Below are 21,485 nucleotides of genomic sequence, written 5' to 3' on the forward strand. Positions count from 1 at the left end.
GACTTCGTCTCCACAATGACTGTGTGGTGATCATTCCTACCAATACTGTCATGGACCGATGCATCTGCGGCAGGCAGACTGGTGAGGAAGAGGTCAAGTATGTTTTCCCCTCTTGTTGGTTCCTTCACCACCTACCGCATACCCAGTCTAGCGGATATGTCCTTTAGGACTCGGCCAGCTCGGTGAGTAGCGGTGCTACTAAGCCACTCTTGGTGATGGACATTGAAGTCCCCCACCCAGAGAACATTCTGTGCCCTTGCCACCATCAGTGGCCTCCAAGTGCTGTTCAACATGGAGGAGTACTGACTCATCAGCTGATATAGGGTGGTAGGTGGTAATCAGCAGGAGGTTTCCTTGTCCATGTTTGACCTGATGCCATGAGACTTCATGGGGTCCAGAGTCGATGTTGAGGAATCCCAGGGCAACTCCCTCCCTACTGTATACCACTGTGCCGCCACCTCTGCTGGGTCTGTCCTGCCGGTGGGACAGGACATACCCGGAGATGGTGATGGAAGAGTCTGGGACATTGTCTGTAAGGTATGATTCCGTGAGTATGACAATGTCAGGCCGTTGCTTGACTAGTCTGTGGGACAGCTCTCCCAACTTTGGCACAAGCCCCCAGATGTTAGGAAGGAGGACTTTGCAGGGTCGACAGGGCTGGGTTTGCCATTGTCGTTTCCGGAGTCCAGGTCGATGCCGGGTGGTCCGTCTGGTTTCATTCCTTTTTATTGACTTCGTAGCGGTTAGATACAACCGAGTGGCTTGCTCGGCCATTTCAGAGGGCATTTAAGAGTCAACCACATTGCTGTGGGTCTGAAGTCACATGTAGGCCAGACCAGGTAAGGACAGCAGATTTCCTTCCCTAAAAGGACATTAGTGAACCAGATGGGTTTTTGCAACAATCGACAATGGTTGCATGGCCATTAGACTAGCTTTATAATTCCAGATTTTTTATTAATTGAATTCAAATTCCACCTTCTGCTCTGGTGGGATTTGAACCCATGTCCCCAGAGCAATACCCTGGGTCTCTGGGTTACTAGTCCAATGACAATACCACTATGCCACCGCTTCCCCCAACTTATCCCTTATTGCTCCGGTAGTCTAAACCATGACATCCTCTGATATATAAAGTTGTATGTATAAAGTTCACCGACCACCCCTGTGCTTGCTGACCTACATTGGTTCCCAATCAAGCACCCTCCCGATTTAAAAATTCTCATTCCAGTTCTCAAATCCCTCCGTGGCCTCACCCACTCCCTATCTGTGTAATCTCTTCCAGCCTCACAACCCTCCGAGATAGCTGCACTCCTCTAATTCTGGCCTCAAGTACACTGATTTTAAAAATCGCTCCACCATTGGTGGCTGCACCTTCAGTTGCCTAGGCCTCCAGCTCTGAAGTACCCTCCCTATACCACTCCGTCTCTCCACCTTGTCTTTCTCCTTTGAGACACTCCTTAAAACCTATTTGGCCAAGCTTTCAGTCATCAGACCCAATATCTCCTTATGTGGCTTGGTGTCATATTTTGTTTTATACTGCTCCTGTAAAGCGCCTCGGGCCATTGTATGATGCTTAAGGTGCTATATAAATACAAGTTGTCGTTTCATTAAATAGCAGCTCAAAGGTGGTCTGCCTTGCAATCTTGGCTGAGACTTTTAGGCTCGGAGAGGGTGGAGTAGACAAGAGAGCAAGGTAGCAATAAGGGAATTGATAATTGGAGTGTGGCAAGAAGGGAAGATTGGAGGGAAGCAAAACTGGTAACAGGAAGTAGAAAAGTAGTAAGTGAAATTAGAAGACAGACGAAGCAAAGGCATGCATTAAATAGGATCAGAATGCACAATAATGCTAAACATACAAAGTTAATGGCACTCTATCTGAATGCATGCAGCATTCGCATCAAGGTAGATGATTTGAAGGCACAAATAAAGGTAAATGGGTATGATTTAATTGCCATTAGAGACGTGGTTACAGGGTGACCAAGACTGGGAATTGAATATTCAAGGATATTCGTCATTTAGGAATGATAGGCAAAAAGGAAAAGGAGGTGGGGTAGCACACTTCATAAGGGACGAGATCAGTACATTAGTTTTAGGATCAAGATGTAGAATCAGCTTGGATGGAGCAAAGAAACAGCAAGGGGCAGCATTGGTGGAAGTTGTTTTTAGGTCAAACAGCAGTGGTAATGTTGGGCACATATAAATCAGGAATTACAAGTACATATAACATGGGAAATACAGTAATAATGGTGACAAGACTGGATAAATGTAATCAGTACTAATGTTGTGGAGGATGAATTTCTGGAGTGTGCACGAGATGGGTTTCTGGAGCAGCATGTTGAAGAACCAACTTGGGATCAGGCTATTTTAGATTTAGTATTACGTAATGACAAAAAGGCTAAAAAAACTCACTGTAAAGGAGCCTTTAGGAAATAGTGACCACAATAGGACAGAATTTTATATTAAGTTTGAAGGTGATGAAGTTAATTCTGAAACTGGGGTCTTTACTCTGAACAAAGGAAACTATGAAGGTATGAGGGGGAAGCTGGCTATGGTGGATTGGGAAAATACACAAAGATTTGACAGTAGACAGGCAATAGCTAGTACTTAAAAGTAGTATTACATGGTCTACAACAAATATATATTCCTTGAAGACACAAAAACCCAACAAGATGAATCAATCGTGGCTCACAAAAGAAGTTAAAGATTGCATTAAATCAAAGGAAGTGGTAAGCCCAAGGATTGGGAGCAATTTAGTATCCAAAGGAACATAGGAACATTGGGAAAAGGATGACCAAGAAACTGATAAAGAAAGGGAAAAGGGAATATGAATGCAAGCTAGCGAAAAACAAAGGCAGACTGTAAAAGCTTCTTTAGGAGTGTGAAAAGGAAAAGATTAGCAACGACAAATGTGGGTCCATTACAGGCAGACAAGAGAATTTATAATGAATAGGGAAATGGCGGAAAAGCTAAACAATTACTTTGGGTCTGTCTTTACGGAGGAAGATACAGAAAATCTCCCAGAAATACTCGGGAACCAAGGGACTTGTGAAAATGAGGAACTAAAAGAAATTAGTATTAACAAAGAGGTAGCACTCAAAAATTAACTGGATTGAAGGTTGATAAATCCCCTGGACCAGAAGAGCTACATCCCAGAGTGTTGAAGGAGGTGGCTATCATTGGCTGTTATCTTTCAAAATTCTACAGATTCTGGAAAAGTTCCTGCAGAATGGAAAGTAGCAAATGTAACCCCACTAGTTAAGAAAGGAGGGAGAGAAAAGAACTGTTAGTTTGACGTCAGCAGTAGGGAAAATGTTAGAATCTATTATAAAGGATGTGATAAATCGACACTTAGAAAGTAATATGACTGGGCAGAATTAACATGGATTTTTGAAAGGGAAATCATGTTCGATAAACCTGTTGGGAGAGTTTCCTGGAGGATATGGCTTGTAGTGTAGATAAAAGGAGAACCAGTGGATGCAGTGTATTTGGATTTTCAGAAGGCTTTTGGTACCGTCCCACACAGGAGGTTAGTAAACAAAATCAGAGCACATGGGATTAGGGTGATATATTGCAATGGATTGAGAATTGGTTAATCGACAGAAAGCACAGAGTAGGAATAAACAGGTCATTCTCAGGATGGCAGGCTGTTATTAATGGGGTACCTCAAGGATCAGTTGGGGCCACAGCTGTTCACAATCTGTATAAATCATTTGGAGGTGGGGACCAAATGGACTACTACCAAATTTGCTGATGCCATAAACCTAGGTGAGAATTTAATTTGTGAGGACGATGCAAGAAGGCTTGAAGGGAACCTGGACAGGCTAAGTGAATGGGCAAGAACATGGCAGATGGAATGTGTGAATAAGTGTGAAGTTCTCCACTTTGGTACAAAGAAACAGAAAGACAGTATTTCTTAAAGAGATAAGGGGTTGGGAAGTGTTGATGTCCAAAGGGACCTGGGTGTCCTTGCTCATGAGTCACTAAAAGCTAGCATGCAGGTGCAGCAAGCAATCAGGAAGGTAAATGGTATGTTGGCCTTCAACGGAAGGAGTTTTACATACAGGAGTAAAGACACCTTGGTGCAATTGTATAGAGCCTTGGTGAGACCACACCTGGAGTACAGTGTACAGTTTTGGTCTCCTTTTCCAAGGAAGGATATACTTGCCATAGAGGGGGTGCAACAGAGGTTCACTAGACTAATCCTTGGGATGGCAGGATTGTCTTATCAGGAGAGACTGAGGAAACTGGGTGGGCCTGTATTCTCTAGAGTTTTGAAGAATGAGGGGGTGATTTCATTGAAACTTACAAAATTCTTACAGGGTGTGACAGGATGGATGTAGATAGGGTGTTTCCCCTGGCTGGTGAGTCTAGAACTAAGGGACATAGTCTCAAAATAAGGGGTAGGCCATTTACCACAGAGATGGAGGAATTTCTTCACTCACAGGGTGGTGAATCTTTGGAATTCTCCACTCCAGAGGGCTGTGGAAGCTCAATCATTGAGCATGTTCAAGACAGAAAATCAATAGATATCTGAATACTAATGACATCAAGGGATATGGGGATAGAGCGGGAAAGTGACGTTGAGGTGACCATCAGCAATGATCTAACTGAATGGCAGAGCAGGCTCAACAGGCTGAATGGCCTACTCCTATGTTCCAAATATTCTGAAAAAATATTGAAGGACAGATACCTTTCATCATCTGTTCTCTCCATCATCTTCCCTCTCCAAGAAATCTACTCCCAAGGCTCCGCCAAAGCCATCATGCCATCAAATATAGCAGAAATTAATTGGCATAACCCTTTATTTTTCCTCTCTTGTGCACTGATGACACCTTGTAGTCATTTATTAGGACTTAGAATTGGAAAGGCACAAGAGCTGGATTTTCCTTCATATAGCTGACACTGAAATCATAAGTGCCTTCATTGAAATCTAGCCATTTTCCGGTATGAGGAGAGCAAGCTAAGAAGTCTGTGCTTCAAGAAATTCGTTATTAAAGAAGTCATGGTGCACTTTGTAAGTGCACTAATTTTAGAGAAAGACTGAACATAAGACGTCAATTTAAAATTTTCAGACAAGGTGACTAATTTGAAAATTAACGTTTCTTGAAATGTTAGAAGAACTAAAGACTCCACTTACCACACTACAAGAAGCCTAACAAATTATGAATCTTGATAATTTCACCTCCAGGTAAAAAGCAATGAACTAAAAACCACCTTATCAAGACATGATTAAATATCATGCACATCTGAAGTAGTCATTCAACCTGTAAAATATATCTGTCTGAAAATGACAATGAAGCATGCTGGCTGGCCTCAACACCAACTTCTTCGTTATTGGCATTTGAGATCATGCACAATCACAGGAACAAGCCTCCTCTGTAATCTTAAGAGTACTGATATGTTGCAAAATCACAGGGCAAAGGTATCTCAGTGTAACCAGAGTTTTATTTATTCAGCAGGTCAAGAGTTAATCTATTAACATTCACCTCTACTGGTGTTGCGTCTATTGGTAGAGAGCCAAGTAAATGGGTTCAAAATCCAGTACTTCCCTTTCCCTCTCCACCAAACCTTCATTTAGTTTAATTTCACACTTTCCGCTTGCTTAGCCACTAGGAATCAGTATAAATACGTGCGGCTACTCAGAGTACGACCGTGTTTAAATTGTTCATCTATTCAGACCGGACTTTGCTGTGTTGTTGGCCTAAGATTCTCAGACTCCACCTGACATTTAATTATGCACCACTGCCCTTGTATGCCTTTCATCTCAGTCGAACAGCTTTGAATGATTCCAAGAATCATTAGTGACAAGTCAAATTTTTAAAATCTATCCCAACCTCCCAAAGGTTTAAGTGCTACCCAGTTTCACCCCCCCCCCCCCTTTTTTTTTCAACCCCTTTCCTTGCTCTGTTTTGAAAGGAGAGAAAATTACTGGTGGCACATGACCCAACTTTTCTCACATCAAGTTAGTCTGAACTGTTGTAATGTCATGGCACAACAGCTGGAACCAAAAGTGGGTCAGAATCCCACCAACAAATCTGGTCAGCTGCCACTTGATGTGTTACTTTGGGCCATGACACATTCTGCACATTATATAGTATTCAGAAAAAAAGAGGCGCACCTCAAAACTTAGTGCAAGCACAACTGGACCAATGCCAGATAGCTTCACAGCATACCATTATAACTAGCAGTAGCAGTAAAACTGAAGTTTTTAAAATCAAACATTACAATTTTAACTGGCCTCAAAAAGCATGCCCCATTCAAGCAGAGAGAAGGGAAATGAGGTTAAAGATCCAAGTATCAAAATAATTTGATGAAAGCAACCTAAAGTGCCATACATCGTCTCACTGCTATCTGGATCATCTCAACTTCATTAGCTAAACTAACACTTCTGCAAACATTTTTCAGTATAGATATCACAGAATGGTATGGCACAGGAGGCAGCCATTCAGCCCATTCTGCCTGCACCGCCTCTTTGAAAGAGCTATCCAATTAGTCCCATTCCCTTGGCTTTCTCTCAGTCCTATAAATGTTTCCCCTTCAAGTATTGATCCAATTCCCGAACGAAAGTCATCACTGAAACTGCTTCAATCACCCTTTCAGGCACTGAATCTCAGATAACAACTCAATTCAAGTTAAAAAATATTCTTCTCACCTCTGGTTCTTTGGCCAATTACCTTAACTCTGTCTTTAGGTTACCAACTCTTCTGCCATTGAAAATAGTTTCTCCTTATTTACTTTCATCAAAATCCTTCATGATTTCAAACACCTCTATTTACCCTTAACATCCTCTGTGCTAAGGAGAACAACCCTAGCTTCTCTAGTCTTTCCACATAACTGAAGTCCTGCCTCCCTGGTGCAATTCTGGTAAATCTCGTCTGCACACTCTCCAAAACTGGACATCCTTCCCAAATAATGGTGCCCAGAATTGGACACACTTCTCCAGCCGATACTTCACTCGTGTTTTATAGCGCATGTTTGGCATAACTGCGTAACTTCCTTGCTTTTGTTTATAAAGCCATGGATACCATAAGTCTTTTTTTTTTAGAAAATACACCCTTCTCAACTTGTCCTGCCACCTTCAAAGATTGGTGTACAGGCAATCCCAGGTGTGTCTGCTCCTGCACCTCCTACAAAACTGTACCATTTTGTTTATATTGCCTCTCATTTTTCCAACCAAAATGAATCACTTCACACTTCCCTGCATTAAATACATCCACCACATCTGCCCATTTCGCCAGTCTGTCCTCTTGATCTCCAAACCTTGTCATCTGCAAACCTAGAAATTATGCCCAGTACATCAAAGTCATTAATATATATCAAAAAGCAGTGGTTCCAATGCTGGCTCCTGGGGGACAGTGGTATACAATTTCCTCCAGCCTTAAAAACAGCAATTCACCATAACTCAGCTTTCTGTTTTAGTCAATCTTGCATCCACAGAGTCACCATCCCTTTAATCCTATGGGCTTCAATTTTGCTAATAAGTTTATGTGGTACTTCATTAAATGCCTTTCGAATATCCATGTACACAGCATCAAAAGCACTATCTTCACCAACCCTGTTGCTTCAGAGGAATTCAATCAAGTTAGTCAAGAATAGCCTTTGAGAAATCTGTGCTGTCTGCCATTCATGACCCCATATTTTCCGAGAGACAATTAACCTGGTCTCTGATACTTGTCTCAAAAAGTTTTGCCAATGCCAACATTGGGCTGACTGGCCTGTAGTTGCTGGGCTTATCCCTCTGTTTTGAACAGGGTTGTAATATTTTCAATGCTCCAGGGTGAACGTATAACTGGGCTTCATCAGTTTGGTATATTTTAAAATGATGAACCCCCAATGGTACAATTCAGAAATCTACAAAAAAGTATCTGATTTCTACACAAATGAGTTTCCAGAGTGACAGAAGACAACCATTTTGCCAAATTTTAAATTGAGCAGCACCCACAGCAAGCAAAGAACATCCCCGCACAACACCATCAAGGATCACCATCTTCATCTCAGTGCAATCCTATAGCAATACGAAATGACAACTTGGTAACTGTTAATAATATGTTATATTACCCAACAGTGGAGTTAAACCACTATTGTCAAAAGTACCATTTTATTTTGTTGTCTCAAAAGGAACACAAAAAATGAATGCTTCAAAAGGTCATGTATGATTTGACACTTACTCAATTTGATCTCCCGAGAAGGATGAATAACCGCAAGCAAAATTTTCAGAAAGATTGGTCAATGAAACTTCTGCCTGAACCCTTCCGCCCACACATCCCCACTCCCCACACAACCCCTCAAATGGTAACTAAGTAAAAACTACGCATCAGTCGGATATTATAGTCTACATTATTCAAGCTCTTCAGCAGATTATAGTCAACAAATGCCATTCTCAAGATCGCAACAGGATTGGGACCACAGAACATATGATCAATTATCTATTATCCCTCAAACCCATCTTTCACAACATATCAAAAAACCTTTAAAACTATTTTACTGGAACAGCACAGCAGGATGCAACCAGAGAACCATACACAGAAGCCTGAAATATGACACTTACTTGCAGCAAAAAAAAACTTGGAGAAATTGTACTGGGGCATCAATAGGCAAGTAATACTTCCCACAACTGAACTTAAAATGCAACAACCCTGATTTTGCAACCTTTGATTAACTCAGGATCTGAACCAATGCACGCAAGGGATAAATTCTACTGATCCAAAAGCTGAACTCTTGTATAAAACTCCACAATACTATTCTGTGCACATCTTTTGAACTGTAGTAAAATGCTGAGGTGCACTTGGATTCTCGGCCATATCCAAGAAATCATGTACCTATTCTTTTCCAGGCACAATTTCTTAAAATGGAGATGGTCAACTATCTTGTACTGTATTCACTGACATACATTGGCTCCCAGTCCAGCAACGCCTCAAAGTTAAAATTCTCATTGTTGTTTTGAAATCCCTCTATGGTCTTTCCCTTCGGTATCTCTGTAACGTCCTCCACTCCTATAACTCTCATGATTTGTTTTTTGCTCCTCCAATCCTGACCTTTCGATCCCCAATAGTCATCACTCCACTACTGGTGGCGACGCCTTCAGCTACCTAGGCCATTAGCTCGAATTCCCTCCGTAAACCCCTTCAACTCTCTCCTCCTTTAAAACACTCCTTAAAATTTACCACTTTGACCAAGCTTTTGGTCACCTGTTCGGATATCTCCTAAGTGGATTAGTGTCAATTTTTGTTTGATAACTCTTCTTGGGACATTTTACTATGTTAAAGATATTATATAAATGCAACCTGTTGTAGATCAGACTGCTACACTATGGTAGAAGTTAATATCTATCCTGAGACTTCAGATGATTTGAGCAAATATGGTACTTAACTTTATCCACATGACTGATTCTCTACATAGATGACAGGTTTAGCATTTGGTTCTCCACCATTGTGTAATTTGTAACTGGTGTCCCACTGGTTAATGGTTTATAGCATTAATTGCTTTGACTGCATACGTCCAGTGGGGCCAGGGGTTGAAACAGTAGGAATTCCTTCTAAATCTCAAAGATTTTCTAGGTACTTAAGTATTGGTGCCCTCTAATTCTACAACAGTGCAGGTTAAATTGAATTAAATCTTTCAACATCGTCAAGGTTGGGGCTATATATTTTGCCTTTTATGTGCTGCGCAGCAGTGCAGTCAAAGACGACATGGCTGTTAGGGCAGACCCATAGTGACTCAAGGGAGTTTGTGGCCTGAAAAACTGTACCACATTCAAGTCAACAACTTCGTACAGTATAATGTGGGTTTCAGCAGCCATTATTCAATATGTCATGTTAAAATTTGGCACCTGAACTTGAACATGCACGGCACAGTGTCCAAGTGATGAGTGGTTACAAACAGCAGCAGCAAATGATATTTCACTATTGGTTTTTATGCTGACAGGCAAGGTTATGAATTAACCCTGTGATTCTCAGCTCATACTGAAGTACCAGATTTAACTGTGAACACCTATTCTTATACACTTTTCACCCAAGCTTGTTCCCTCGGCTTTCATATTTTCGCTTTAAGAAAACAAAATAGGCTTGTCACCAGTTTTCACAAAATAAACCAACCTACGATGGTACAAAACTAGCCACACCATCCAGTAATACTTGATTCCTACATCATAGCTAGCACTGTATGATTCACAGTCTGTGCAAGCTGCGTGGATTCTTTGTAATTGGCAAGGACCTGCAAATTTCATCTCAAAACAAAGAGAAGCTTGCCAATAAAACCAAACCAGCAAGTTTACTAGATGCATTTCTATTCTGGCAACATATATACCTGAATCAGCTAGAAACTCATTGATGCCTATACACCATGCGTCATCTCTATTTCTTATCACAATTTTAGTCATTAAAATTAAAGTTAGTCAATTGTGGAAAGTGCATCAAGGATAAAATCTGACAAAAGAAACTATGATTTTTAAAAAGTTCTAACCCAGCAAAAAAAGAGTCAGTTCGTCCAACACAACTGAAACACTGGTCCACAAGACAAATGATTACAATTAGCAACTGCATGCTTTGCAGGACAGCAAATGACCCAAAGATGTCTAGTAATGAACACTCCCAATTGCAGGAACCCTAATATACACCTGCTCATTTTTAAGAAACAACCAGCACGCTCCAATTAGGTTGAAAGCCCCATGTTCTTTGTTAAAATGGAATAGTAGTGACTTGCTGGCAACTGGTCCTTTAGCATTAAATGGAATCCTGTCTGGGTCAGGCTTCACTGCTTTCAAATTCGAATTCTATTATTGTAAAGTATCCAAACAAATCTCACATTTGGGAGGGGGTGTAAAAGTTACGAGTGAAAATTCAATTGAGATGCATTAAATATGAATATACGGCACTAATCCAATCTCTGGGTTCAGATTGCATTCATCTGCTACTCATGGACATTTTTGAACCTCTCAAATGGATCACTGCATTTTAATTCACTGTTTGACCTCCATTACATCTCATAAATCCATTCTTTAACTGAGATATAGCATGCTAAAGGTTCTCCGACAACTGTCTCAAGTCAATGTGTTACCTATCGACGACAATGGCAATCATCTCTGGAGATGCTAGTTCATATTTTAATTGAGTAAACAACCACAATTCGGAGTCTAGGGGAAACAAAGAATGGAATGGTGTATCAGGCTACACAACCAACACAAATTAAAACACACATTTAACTGGTTTAAAAGACCAAGATTTTTTTCAAATGGAACTGAGTTTCCTTTGAGGTGTCACATGCATCCCCAAACAAGATGCTATCATCGCACCAAATACATATCACCACTTTGTCTTTGTGCACAAAGAACACACACCATTGGCATGTTCAGACAGGCTCAATCTGTCAGCCAAGATAAATGGCAGCAGCCTGCGTGCCTTTGCTAGCTCTTCTGATGCAAGCTGTGCCTTCCCAGGCTGCTGGAGGCAGCGGAAACACCTTATTTCAGGAGCTCCCTTCACTAGCAGTACAAGACAACAGGAGACCCTACAGTAATTCTTTCCAGTATTTGCTGCTTAACAATTCATCTAGCTTGTTTGCAACCTAATCCAAACTACCTTGTTAACTCCTGTTTATGTACAAGTATCTGTAAAATCATAAGTCAGCTGTGGTTCAGTCGTAGAACTCTTACCTCTAAGTAAGAAGCTCGAGTTCAAGTCCTCCTCCAGAGACTCAAGCACAAAATATTGGCTGATATCCTTGTGAAGTACAGTACTGAGAGTATGCTGCACTGTCAGAGATGCCGTCTTTCGGATGAGATGTCAAATGGGTCCCACCTGTCCCCTCAGATGAAAATAAAAGATCCCACAGTTTTATTTGAAGAAAATTAGAGATGTTCTCCCTAAAACATGGTAAACATTTATCTGTCAACCAACACCACTAAAACAGATTTATCTGGTCACTTATCTCATTGCTCTTTGAGAGATCTAGCTATGCACAAATTGGATGCCTTGTTTCCTACATTACAATAGTGACTGTAATTCAAAAAGTACTTCACTGGCTGTGAAGCACTTCAGGACGTCCTGAGGTTATAAAATGCGCTATATAAATGCAAGTTTATTTCCTTCTTATATGCCCTAATTTAGGTGTCCAACTGAAGTCCATCATCTCAACTTAAAATGGCCCAAGGAGCAACTCAGTTTAAATTGTTCAGAAGATTAGTCAAAACAAATAAAAATAGTTGACTTATCTGCAGAGAATAAAATGGATAGCTTTCCACCATCAGAATCAGTTGAATTCCTGAGGCAGTCCCAGTTGGAAGGAGATGACAAGAGGTAGGCACACTGTTTTATTACCCTCCAGATCAGTTTCTTTCTGCCAGCAGGTTTTTCTAGAGGTGATCACTTGTCACAGTGCTTGCCCCATTCAGTCTGATTATGCTTACAGTTAAAGCTAGCTCACATTGGGGTAACATAAAACTGCCGTAAAAAAAGACTCTTGCTAAACTGGAGCATGAATGTGTCAGGACCTCTGTTAACTAGCTAAATAAAACTATTTTGAGCAGTCGTTTCTCAAACTGATCAGTACAAAACTCAGAGAAAGCTCTCTCACTCGATCGGAATTCCTTATCTGTTCTACAAGAGTATTTCCCTTAGCTAGATAGGAAAGCAAAGGCTTGATCTCCAACCCTCCCCCAGCTCTGCATGCAGCGATTCTCTAATTGAGCTGCCTGTCAGCCCAGCAACTCCCTTCCTGGGAGTATATTCCTGCCAAGACAATCCCATGCTGAACTCATACACTGCAGCCCTCCCAACAATTCAGATGTGAACCCTTGGTGGAAGTATTGCAGTCCAAAAAGATGCAACTGTTGTCCCAAAGCACTTAAGGATAACAGTTTTGATGGTTGAACTATTAACTTGTGGGTTAGCTTATTGGGCCAGCCGGTCCCTCATTGTTTCAGTGGTTCCACTATTTTTCTTCAAGAAATTATAGCTATGGTCACGGAATTGTACTTTATTTCTCCTCTGTTTGAGACAGTATGCCTTTAAAACTGTTAAAAAGTGTACCTTTAAGACAGAGAAACCTTTGGATTTCTGAGGCACAGTGTGCCAGCTGCATTTTGTTACCTAGGTGACAGCAGCAGACTGGAGAGGTCACATGGTATGTTTCAAACTGGCTGTGTAAAAACCAGCTGAAACCAGTTTTGAGAGACTCACCAGCAAAGCGTGCTACTGAAGAGGTCTATTTTCTCTCAGCAAAGGTTCTACAAGGAGCTACAGGCCAAGTTAATTGCCTGAGGAAATAACCCTTTGAAGAGACCGTTTGTATTACTGAAGTAAAGTTTCGAGAAAAAAAAGTTTTGAGAGACTGTCGGTTTTAAAATTCAAGTTGACCTTTTGCTGTGCTCATCGTTGAAAGAACTGTTTGATGTCTACTGCAGCCAAAGTGTTTTGAATGCCCATCAAAAACAGACTATTTCATCAAATCTGTATGGAGACTTCGAGTAGCATTTGATTATTTACACATTAGAATACCTCACCCATCAGGAATGTAACCCACAAAAACTTATTCTTAAACAGCTAATTTTTTTTTTTTAAAACACCACATTTAAAACCAGTAAATTGTTAGTTTTGAATGCGAGAGAGAATGGGGGAGTTACATTAAAGTAAGAAGTTATAAGGTCTTTAGACATTGATTTATCTTGTGTTTAAGATTTAGATTTTTAAAAAATAAATAAATAGTTAATTTGTTATCTAAAGATACCTGGTTTGATCAGTTTTATTCTGGGAGTTACTAGAGTGTTTAATTTGGCTGTTTTCCAGTTGGGTGGGAAAATTTTAGTAATAGGCTGCGACCTGTGGAGTGATGGGACTGAATTGACAGTGCATTGCTCCCGCCATGGTTATAACACTATATTAATTTTAAACTTCACCTTCTTCAGGTAGGCTGAGAATTTATCTCCTGCGATTGCTTTGCATCAATGGATTTTGCTTGTGCAGCGCGACATTATGACTATACTACCAATTCCCAAATGAACTGCAGAACTTTGCATACTCAGAGGTTAAAAGGCTAGCCGGAGTTCTGAAGAAAACCTGAAAAATTATGGAATGCAAAAGCATATTCCTATAAATTATGGATTAGTAAGTGGCAGATTTGTTCCAAACATTGATATTATTTGAAGTCCATTAAGCACTCATCCATCTATTTGGAACATGTTAAGTGGGGAGACACTGCAATGATTACAAAAAGCTTCCACGAATCGAGGCTCTGCGAACTGTATAAACATAATGAGTTTAACTGACATTAAAAGGCCATATTCTACTTGCCACCTCCTCCTTTTTCCATTTGTTGCCATAAACTGGCACCACAGTAAACACAAAAGATGCTGAAGAGGCCATCTGTAGGCTTCAGTATTAAAGCACCAAAATGTTACATTATCATAAATTATAAGTTCCTTATTTGAATGCAGTTCAAGCTCTACATACAAAACCAACTTCCAAGCTCCATCGAGCCTGGTGTAAACCTGATTCTTCAGGACCTTTAAATAGACAGAGTCTCTTTTGCCACATTCTTTCGAAAAAGATGTATAGTCACAGACTGTCACAGACCCTGTATGGCATTAAAAGGAACTATAAGCCAGTGCTGCTTCTCCCTCTCCCTATATTAAACTGCAGACTATTCATGTGTGTGTGACATTTGAAGGAATGAGCAAGAGTGCCTTCCGGAAGCGGTGTTGTGTTGTATTGTGTTTTGAAAAAGACTGACCTCCAAAGCCCCTTATTCAAAAACAGCTAAATCGCAACTCCACCAAGCTGGGGCACAGTACAGTGTTTCCTGAGCACATTCCTTTCTCTTTCCATCAATGAACAGGCATAATTCCAACTCAAAATTATGAGGAGTTATGATAGTTTGTCCCTATTTACTCTGTTTCCACTGTAAGGAGGGTTGGTAACTAGAGGGTGCAGATTTAAGATAATTAGCTAAAAAGCCAGGGGGAAATAGTTTTTTTTTATATAACGCATGCTCCGGAATGAATTGCCTGTTGGTGGAAGCAGATTCAATAGGAACTGTCAAAAGGGAACTGAATGAATATTTGAAATTGCTAGCTGTTCAGTCCTATAAGAGTTTAATTCTCTACAGGTACTACTTAATAAATGGAAGCAAAGGCAATTAGCCAAACTATCAGGGCATTAACGTGCAGCAAAAATCCACATTTCTGAAACAGTCATCGATAATGGCCACGGCTGTGCTTCAGTGATTTAAGTGATAAAAAGGTTAAGTGAAGGGGAAAATTCTTTGTCCTTTGTCCCATCAACCAAGGGTCACAAAACAATCAGAGGCCTATATCACTGTGGCTTCATCAAAACCCTGGGATTCCCAACCTAACACCATTACAGAATCATACAGCACAAAAGGAAGTCATTCAACTCATCATATCTGTGCCAACTCTTGGAAAGAGATATCCAATGAGTCCCACTCCCCTGCTCTTTCCCGATTGCCCTGCAACTTTTTCCCCTTCAAGTATTCATCCAATTCCCTTTTGACAGCTCCTATTGAATCTGCTTCCACCAGCAGATAATTCATTCTGGAGCATAACTCGCTGCATTAAAAAAAAATCTCAATTTCACCCTGGTTTTTTTTTTGCTAATTCTCTTAAATTTGTACCCTCTGGTTACCAACCATTCTGCTAGTGGAAACAGTTTGGTCCGTACTTACTCTTACAAAACTCAATTTTGAGCACATTAGATAAATCTCCTCAACTTTCTCTGCTCTTCTCCATTGTCAGTGTATCATCATCATAAGGAGCAGTGACAGTTCACCATCATCTTTCCAGGGCAACTAGTGATGGAAGATAAATGTGGCTTTGTTAGCATTGCTCACATTTCAACAACAAAAATTAAAAAGCATCAATGCTATGAATCTAAAGAATAGTTCCACTCCCAGATGAATATGCACTGCCTTTTGCAACTCTAGTTTGCCAAATTCAAAATCTTTCAATATTGAGAACAGCTTACAACAGTTAATTCTTTATGGAGTAAAAGTCCCTTAAAACAGACATGTAAATAATTTCTAAAACTCACCAGCAACCATTTTTAAATTAATTCTATACAAGTTAACTAGGGCTAGTCAGTTCTTTTATTTATTTCAGCGCCAAGTGTTCCTCCAACATTGGTACAAGTCTACAGTTATTAGTAAGTCCCTTCTTTTGAATTGCTAAGCAATTTAGCGCAAAACAAAACTGACTTGAATTAAGAGGAATAGACTATATTTGAACAATATATGGTGCAGTGACTGGGATGGTCAGAGAAAACAGCAATGGTGGTTAATTCAGTTGTTAATTCAAATCAGTTCTCCTAGTAAAGCTCTAATTTTTCAAAGCCACTACACTCAACTGATGTTAACACTTGCAATTGAAAAAACAATGAATAGAAGAAAACAAAAAGGTTAATCTTTTACAACCATTTCGTAAAAGAGGTCCTGATGGGAACTTCAATGAGAATTCACCAAAGGGCCCAAATTTAGTTTATAATTAGATGCAATCGACATCTTATTTTCCCATGTTAGTCCTGGGACATAAAGCATTACTTGTAGTTAATTTGACCTCTAATACCAACTCATCTGAGTAGGTGGTGTGTTGTGCTATTCTAACGGCCAGCTCAACAGAGTATACCCAGCCGAGGTCTCTCTAACCAATGAATTAGCATAAACTCAATAGCAGAACAATATAGAAGTAATTATTTCAGGGCAATACGGAACAAAATAAAACTCATCACAGCAATACCAAGTGTGAAATACACTGCAAAATGTTCCAACTTATTCAAAACTATTTTAGGAAGGCTCAACTCCTGCAGCAGCCTGCACAGCAAACAATGCTCAAACTAGGAATGCTGATTACCAGATGGTTTCTGCATGGATCTCACTACAACACAACACAAAACCTGTTAACAGTACAAATTTCTACAGTGCCCTCCTCAGCCTTCCTCTTCAGGCTCACAAAGAAATTTGTTACAATGAAATTTTGACTTTAAAATTCTTCTGTTCCGTTTGTTGGAACATTTTTTTTCCTTTAAACCAGCCAGTGACAATTACACCGTCGGAACCACTGACTTGGAAAATTTACTGAATCCAACAGTATGAGGAAGCTGAATTAACATGTCTGTCTAGTCAATGCAGAATCAGTTAAGATTAATGACCATTGCTACTGGTGTTAATTCAGCTTTTGCATCACGGGTCTCAGCAACTTCTTCAGCCCAGTGCCTTAATATCACTCAGAATCTTAATACAATACCCAAAATTAAATGGAAGCCAGACAATAATTGTTATAATTCTTCAAAGTTTTTTGGGGAAGAATGGATGGTAGTAAACATATTAATAGGCACTGCTTGGTTTACAAATTTGAGACAGAAAATTGCCAATGGGAATCAAATGGCAAGTCTAAGATACAGCACGATAAACCCACACAAACAAGTCAAGCAGATTGACATATGAAGCAGTAGTGCCTAAAATGTTCACCAACAAGCTGACAGCTAGACGGCTGCTGTTAAATGTATTTTTATATTGCTATTTTTCTTCATTTGCAATACATGAATTTTTGGCAACAGGAAGCTGGCATATTTTAAAAGATAGAGAAAGTTAACAATACCATATTTCAAACAGACCATTACAGTCATTCAATCAACTTCTTGCAATTGACATTTTAGACACGAGTTGCACTGTCGAGTCCACTTCAACATCAAGTCTGTGCTTTGCTGTTTACTTAGTAAAATTAATCAAGGGTGGAAGGACTCAAGCAACTAACTTTGTACTTAATTTTTTTTTTTAAAACCATGGTCCCATGCAGAAGTTTCAAGTATTTTTTTTGAATAACTGTTTTAGGAGTTATTTTCTGCAGTCTGGTATAAATTCAAGGACGATTTGTCACATCATTTTTTTCATCTCTTTAAAAATGTGATAATAGAACAAATTATTCCGAGAGCACCAGCTTAAGACAACCAGCTATTTTATGAGCAAATGTTAATACTTACCAAGTTTAAAATAAAACGCCTGGAATTTGCCCAAAGTAATGATGGGAAGTCAGTGGTCAGATAGGATTACAATAACCTCTGCCCTTAGTCACTTTCTCCAAATACTGATAACTTTAAAATCAGTGTGTAGGAACAGCTGCATAAAATCTTTTTTTTTTTTAAAAGTCACCCATCATTGCCTCCTTAATATGGTGGCATAAACACTGATATCTGGCAGTGTGTTGGAGTCCAAATATCTGTGGAGCTCCCAATCCAGAGTGTTGGCATGGATAAGCAGAAAGTAGCAATGGCAGGTTCAGGGAAGGGGCTAATGGGTTTTTTTTTACACTACATAATTGCATAAGACTTCTCTCGCCTTCATTAACTCAGGATAAACTCAACATGGCAAACTATGACAGTGTGCGTCCATGACTCCATCGAGGTAAAGCAGCTGGTTCTCATGAAGTTAATGCAGGGAATCACACCCCCTTCCCCCATGCACCACCACACTTAAATTCCAATCAGCGAGAATTCCTCAGCAGAGCCAAACACAATCAATATCTCACTCAAGCAGTAGGCGGAGGGGGGTGGTTTAATAAATGTAAAGGCACCTGAAGAGCAGCCAATCTCTCTTGCCAAGCGTATTACAAGGAGACCCAAGGAAGTATAAGTGATAAAATTCCATTAAAGACAAAATGAACATTCAACAATCGGCAACGGCCCTCTATTTCTGCAATAAAAATAGAAAAAACGCAGGTACTAGAAGTTAAAATAGTAGAAAATACTGCAAATAAACAAAGTCAGCATCTGTAAATAGAAAAGACAACTATTGGTGTATTGATTGTGTTCCCAGTTTTCTATTAAGCAGTCCGCAGGCTTTATCTGTTGGGTTTCCTCCCTCCCCCCCACTTCACTTTTTCCAACCTAACTAAAATGCCTGTTTATTTCTTCACCTTTAGTTTGGATGATGGGAACATACTCAAAAACATTAACTTGTCTTTTCTCTTCACAGGTATTAACCGGCCACTATATGTGTATAAATCATTAAAGGTTGCAAGACAAGTTGAGAGCGTGGTTAGTAAAGCATACAGCAGCCTAGGCTTTACCAAAAGGATGTGACGACGTTAGAGAGGGTAAAAAAAATTCACGAGAATGGTTCCAGGATGAGGAATTTCAGTCCGTAGATTAATTGAAGTCGTCAGGACCATTTTCCTTGGAGAAGGATGAGAGGAAATTTGATAGAGGTGTTCAAAATCATGAGGGATCTGGACAGAGTAGATAGGGAGAAACTGTTCCCATTGGTGGAAGGATTGAGAACCAGAAGGCATAGATTTAAAGTTAGTGGCAAAAGAAGCAATAGCAATGAGAAAAAAAATCTTTCATGCAGCAAGCAGTTAGGATCTGGAATGCACTACCTGAGTGTGGTGGAGGCAGGTTCAAATCGAGGCATTCAAGAGGGAAATGGATTATCTGAAAAGCAAGAATGTGCAAGGCTACAGGGAGAAGGCAGGGAGTGGCACTTGGTGAATTGCTCAGAGAGCCAGCACAGACACGATAAGCTGAATGGCCTCCTTCACTGCTGTAATCATTCTATGATTCTATGTATTTCCAACAGTTTGTTTTTATTTCAATTTATCGCATCACTTCTTCACACTGTTCCAACCCAGAGGACACAACTGTAATTTAGATATCAGTACAACGTGGACAATAAGGGTGCCGTAAAAACACAAATTTCTTAACAGTGGGATGAAACGCCCAAAATAATTTCAGATTTCCAGGATCTGCAGTAAGACAGAAAATGCATCAAAGATCATCCAACTATAATGTTAACCCTACCCCTTGCCATAGATGCCGCCTGACCCGACTGGTTCCAACATTTTCCGTCTTAATTAAAAATAGACTGTTTGAAGAGCACAGAAGCTACAACATAAGGTGCCATCAGCTTTGTGATCCAACAATCAAATGTCAATTGGCTGCTACAATCGACGAGTAACAATTTTTCGGTAATTATTTTTAAACGCAGAGTAGTCAGGATAGACTGGTAGTTTCATATTGCTATTGACACAGAAAGAGTCCAGTGGCAAAGGCAAGTTTCATATTGCTATTGACACAAAGAGTCCAGTTGCAAAGGCAGCCAGTGTTGTACAGCAATAATAAATCCACAGACGATTTCACAAAGCAAGGTGCACTCTACATACTATCTCTTGCATGGAAACAAGAGGATAATTTCAGCATTATACAATTTGCTCATTTAATTGTGGGGGAGATACCAGCATTCCTTTTTTTCCTATAAAGGTGTAAAAAGCATTATCCTGCAAAGCAAGGGGCCTTACAATAGTAAGATTGGTTCAAATTCAAAAGTCAGTGTTGACAAGCATCATCCAGTAAAGACAGCCTCATGTTTCCAACACGTTTACTTTCCTCAACACAGATTAGCGGAAGATAGTTACCTTTTAGCCTTTTTTAAAAAAAAATTGTCCTATTATTCCAAAACCCACCACCTCCTTCATCTTAAATCCTTGCAGCCTGCTTACCTGGTTGACCTCTCCTTCAAGCCTCGGAGGCCGGATGCTGGACAAATGGATTGTCTTCTGTTCACCTGAATTTAACTTTGCTACCATGGCATCTGCATTCACTATTTGCATAACCTGGAAAAAAAGAGGTTTCAATGATGGGATTACTTCAATAGATCTCACCATTTGCTTAAGTCAGGATGTATGCAGAACATCTGCAATATATATTTAACTCAAATAGGTGCATCAGAAACATTTAATAGCTGCACAAATAACCCTTTTCCAGTTAAGCAAAACTTCACAAGAAAATCAATTTAATGTCAAAACACAATTTCCCCAGTAAATAAATCAATACTGCCATCAACTGCTGGGAGACAAACTGCTAAGATTCTTTGTATATTGAGCAATCAGATGATCTTGCTACATTTCCATTGGTACAAACTGGAGACCTACCAACTCTCCAAGAGAAACTCAACATCATAATGGACAGGCAGCAACAAATACGCCTGCGTCCAAGTTAAGAGCCACAACAGTCTGGTGCATAGATACTAGTGTATCCACAATTCCTTTAAACACAGCTAGCTCATGTGCTTTTTTGACTGGGATTTTATTCATGCACAATGATCAGTCATATTATTTTGTATCATGTGCAATTGAAATGTAAAAAAAAACACCCAATACAATTACAGACCATGTACTTCCAAAACTTGAAATGTGGCTGATAATAGCATTTTGAGCTATAGAACACTAGGGTGTTTAACAATGACAACAATGAAAAAGGTGATTAATTAAAAACATCACACAGGAATCCTAACACTAAACTGGTTTTCAAATCCCTCCATGGCCTCACCCCTCCCCATCTCTGGAACCTCCTCCAACCAACCCTACAACCCTCCCAGATCTCACATTCCTCATGCACATCCAATTTTATTCTCTCCACCGCTAACTGCCATATCTTCAGCTGCCTAGACCCAGAGATCCAGTAAAACTAATTTCTTTGCAGCTCCTCCTT

At 40.0% G+C, this 21,485-nt stretch overlaps 1 protein-coding gene across 2 annotated transcripts in view; it reads right to left on the bottom strand.

Moving 5' to 3' along the window:
- Window positions 1–21,485, bottom strand: part of snd1 (staphylococcal nuclease and tudor domain containing 1) — a 1,066,795-nt gene that overhangs the window by 963,471 nt on the left and 81,839 nt on the right. For both annotated transcript variants that reach the window (XM_068059385.1, XM_068059386.1), the window contains exon 10: window positions 20,495–20,608. In XM_068059385.1, the coding sequence (XP_067915486.1) occupies window positions 20,495–20,608 (114 nt within the window). The remainder of the gene's footprint in view (window positions 1–20,494; window positions 20,609–21,485) is intronic.

Source organism: Heterodontus francisci, chromosome 27 (genome assembly GCF_036365525.1).
Source record: "Heterodontus francisci isolate sHetFra1 chromosome 27, sHetFra1.hap1, whole genome shotgun sequence".
Taxonomy (NCBI): domain Eukaryota; kingdom Metazoa; phylum Chordata; class Chondrichthyes; order Heterodontiformes; family Heterodontidae; genus Heterodontus; species Heterodontus francisci.